General features: G+C 49.8%; 1 protein-coding gene across 1 annotated transcript; it reads right to left on the reverse strand.

The window, feature by feature from the left end:
* Positions 1-938: 938 nt before the first annotated feature.
* Positions 939-3,878, reverse strand: LOC127920498 (DDB1- and CUL4-associated factor 10-like; the record flags this gene model as incomplete). The annotated part of the gene is made up of 3 exons (XM_052504567.1): positions 939-1,520; positions 1,777-1,979; positions 3,643-3,878. Coding segments are annotated over 3 exons (600 nt in total), but the record flags the coding sequence as incomplete, so codon positions are not given.
* Between the last annotated feature and the right edge of the window lie 403 nt (positions 3,879-4,281).

A 4,281-nucleotide genomic window follows, 5' to 3' on the forward strand; every position in this document is an offset into this window, starting at 1 on the left:
GTGTCTGAATGGTTGTTCTACAACAGGACCAGTGTCTGAATGGTTGTTCTACAACAGGACCAGTGTCTGAATGGTTGTTCTACAACAGGACCAGTGTCTGAATGGTTGTTCTACAACAGGACCAGTGTCTGAATGGTTGTTCTACAACAGGACCAGTGTCTGAATGGTTGTTCTACAACAGGACCAGTGTCTGAATGGTTGTTCTACAACAGGACCAGTGTCTGAATGGTTGTTCTACAACAGGACCAGTGTCTGAATGGTTGTTCTACAACAGGACCAGTGTCCGAGGTTGTTCTACAACAGGACCAGTGTCTGAATGTTGTTCTACAACAGGACCAGTGTCTGAATGGTTGTTCTACAACAGGACCAGTGTCTGAATGGTTGTTCTACAACAGGACCAGTGTCTGAATGGTTGTTCTACAACAGGACCAGTGTCTGAATGGTTGTTCTACAACAGGACCAGTGTCTGAATGGTTGTTCTACAACAGGACCAGTGTCTGAATGGTTGTTCTACAACAGGACCAGTGTCTGAATGGTTGTTCTACAACAGGACCAGTGTCTGAATGGTTGTTCTACAACAGGACCAGTGTCTGAATGGTTGTTCTACAACCAGGACCAGTGTCTGAATGGTTGTTCTACAACAGGACCAGTGTCTGAATGGTTGTTCTACAACAGGACCAGTGTCTGAATGGTTGTTCTACAACAGGACCAGTGTCTGAATGGTTGTTCTACAACAGGACCAGTGTCTGAATGGTTGTTCTACAACAGGACCAGTGTCTGAATGGTTGTTCTACAACAGGACCAGTGTCTGAATGGTTGTTCTACAACAGGACCAGTGTCTGAATGGTTGTTCCAACAGACCAGTGTCTGAATGGTTGTTCTACAACAGGACCAGTGTCTGAATGGTTGTTCTACAACAGGACCATGGACCGCGTGTCTGAATGGTTGTTCTACAACAGGACCAGTGTCTGAATGGTTGTTCTACAACAGGACCAGTGTCTGAATGGTTGTTCTACAACAGGACCAGTGTCTGAATGGTTGTTCTACAACAGGACCAGTGTCTGAATGGTTGTTCTACAACAGGACCAGTGTCTGAATGGTTGTTCTACAACAGGACCAGTGTCTGAATGGTTGTTCTACAACAGGACCAGGACCTGTGTCTGAATGGTTGTTCTACAACAGGACCAGTGTCTGAATGGTTGTTCTACAACAGGACCAGTGTCTGAATGGTTGTTCTACAACAGGACCAGTGTCTGAATGGTTGTTCTACAACAGGACCAGTGTCTGAATGGTTGTTCTACAACAGGACCAGTGTCTGAATGGTTGTTCTACAACAGGACCAGTGTCTGAATGGTTGTTCTACAACAGGACCAGACTCTGAGTGGTTGTTCTACAACAGGACCAGTGTCTGAAGTAAGCCCAGCATGCCTCTAACTGACCTTCTCTGTGAGGGTGGATCTTGCTGGAGTCGTTACCCTGTCGAGGAGCTCCACTTGACCTCGACGCAGACGCTGAGCCATCTAGAGACAGATTCACAATAAATCACCTGAGCTGTGAGAGGTGATGATGGGGGGGGGGGGTCTCACCTGAGCTGTGAGAGGTGATGATGGGGGGGGGGGTCTCACCTGAGCTGTGAGAGGTGATGATGGGGGGGTCTCACCTGAGCCGTGAGAGGTGATGATGGGGGAGGGGGTCTCACCTGAGCTGTGAGAGGTGATGATGGGGGAGGGGGTCTCACCTGAGCCGTGAGAGGTGATGATGGGGAGGGGGTCTCACCTGAGCTGAGGGGGGTGCGTCTGGCCCGCAGCATACGGTAGCTGCCCACCTCCAGAGACTGTGTGAGGTCCAGGTCGTGAAGGATCAGCAGGTAGCCAGACGACGTGGAGATCAACATCTTGGAACAGTCTGGAGTCAGACGCATTCTCATCAGGTAGCGTGTGTGGAAGAACTTCTTGTGGGGGCAGCCATCCTCTGTAAACCTACGGGTAGAGGAGAGAAGAAGAGTCAGCCATCCTCTGTAAACCTACGGGTAGAGGAGAGAAGAAGAGTCAGCCATCCTCTGTAAACCTACGGGTAGAGGAGAGAAGAAGAGTCAGCCATCCTCTGTAAACCTACAGGTAGAGGAGAGAAGAAGAGTCAGCCATCCTCTGTAAACCTACAGGTAGAGGAGAGAAGAAGAGTCAGCCATCCTCTGTAAACCTACAGGTAGAGGAGAGCAGAAGAGTCAGCCATCCTCTGTAAACCTACGGGTAGAGGAGAGAAGAAGAGTCGGGGCTGCATCCTAAATGGCACCCACCGTATTCCCTAAATAGTGCACTCCTTTTGACCAGAAACCTATGGTAGTACACTATATTGAGAATAGCATGCCATTTGGGACACAGCCTCAGGCTGTCTGTTGTGCAAATACCGGCCTATCACCGACATCACAGGCAGATAGCACCGGCCTATCACTGACCGATAACACCGGCCTATCACTGACCGATAACACCGGCCTATCACTGACCGATAACACCGGCCTATCACTGACCGACAACACCGGCCTATCACTGACCGATAACACCGGCCTATCACTGACCGATAACACCGGCCTATCACTGACCGACAACACCGGCCTATCACTGACCGACAACACCGGCCTATCACTGACCGACAACACCGGCCTATCACTGACCGACAACACCGGCCTATCACTGACCGATAACACCGGCCTATCACTGACCGACAACACCGGCCTATCACTGACCGACAACACCGGCCTATCACTGACCGACAACACCGGCCTATCACTGACCGACAACACCGGCCTATCACTGACAGACAACACCGGCCTATCACTGACCGACAGATAACACCGGCCTATCACTGACCGACAGATAACACCGGCCTATCACTGACCGACAACACCGGCCTATCACTGACCGACAACACCGGCCTATCACTGACCGATAACACCGGCCTATCACTGACCGACAACACCGGCCTATCACTGACAGACAACACCGGCCTATCACTGACAGACAACACCGGCCTATCACTGACAGATAACACCGGCCTATCACTGACCGACAACACCGGCCTATCACTGACCGACAACACCGGCCTATCACTGACCGACAACACCGGCCTATCACTGACCGATAACACCGGCCTATCACTGACAGATAACACCGGCCTATCACTGACCGACACCGGCCTATCACTGACAGATAACACCGGCCTATCACTGACAGACTAACACCGGCCTATCACTGACCGACAACACCGGCCTATCACTGACCGATAACACCGGCCTATCACTGACCGATAACACCGGCCTATCACTGACAGATAACACCGGCCTATCACTGACCGACAACACCGGCCTATCACTGACCGACAACACCGGCCTATCACTGACCGATAACACCGGCCTATCACCGACAGATAACACCGGCCTATCACCGACAGATAACACCGGCCTATCACTGACAGATAACACCGGCCTATCACTGACAGATAACACCGGCCTATCACCGATAACACTGAGCTCAACGTAGACAGAATACAACCTCACTGTGTTATTCTAAAGTGAAATCAAAACATTATGAAAGTCAACTTACTAATTAAACTGTAGTGGAAACGTGTATACGCATTCACACACACCTGTTGGTGTCCCAGGTGATGACGTTTCCGTCAAAGCCAGAGGTGACGAGGAGTCGTGTGTTGGTGTCGTACTCTATGTTCTTGACCCAGCTGGCGTGACCGTGCAGAGAGCACACTTTAGAGTTGAGCTTCCTCAGGTCCCACAGAGCTATGGTGGTGTCATCAGAACACGTGGCAAACAAACGGTTGTCCAGAAACCTGTAGAGAGCAGAACATACATTATAATAACAACTTCTCTATCGTATTGGATGGAGGAGGTCCAGGGTCCCTCCCCTCGGACCTTAATCGTCTAATGAGTTTTGAAACAAACGCAAGAGAGGAATCAAGCTTGGATTCATTGAGATAGACATGAAGACCGAACCATGAGACATATGCAAATTGATTGCTCCACCATCTTAAACTCACACAAATTATCAAGGAACCTACCAGGTACAACCCTACATAAATTGATTGCTCCCATCTTATCTTCAGAGTTAGTTCTGTTAGGTGACCTAAATCGGGATATGCTTATCACCCCGGCAGTCCTACAATCTAAGCTAGATGCCCTCAGACTCACACAAATTATCAAGGAACCTACCAGGTACAACCCTACATCCATAAACATGGGCACCCTCATAGATATTATCCTGACCAACTTAT

The sequence above is a fragment of the Oncorhynchus keta genome, unplaced genomic scaffold (assembly GCF_023373465.1).
Source record: "Oncorhynchus keta strain PuntledgeMale-10-30-2019 unplaced genomic scaffold, Oket_V2 Un_contig_19645_pilon_pilon, whole genome shotgun sequence".
In the NCBI taxonomy this organism is placed as follows: domain Eukaryota; kingdom Metazoa; phylum Chordata; class Actinopteri; order Salmoniformes; family Salmonidae; genus Oncorhynchus; species Oncorhynchus keta.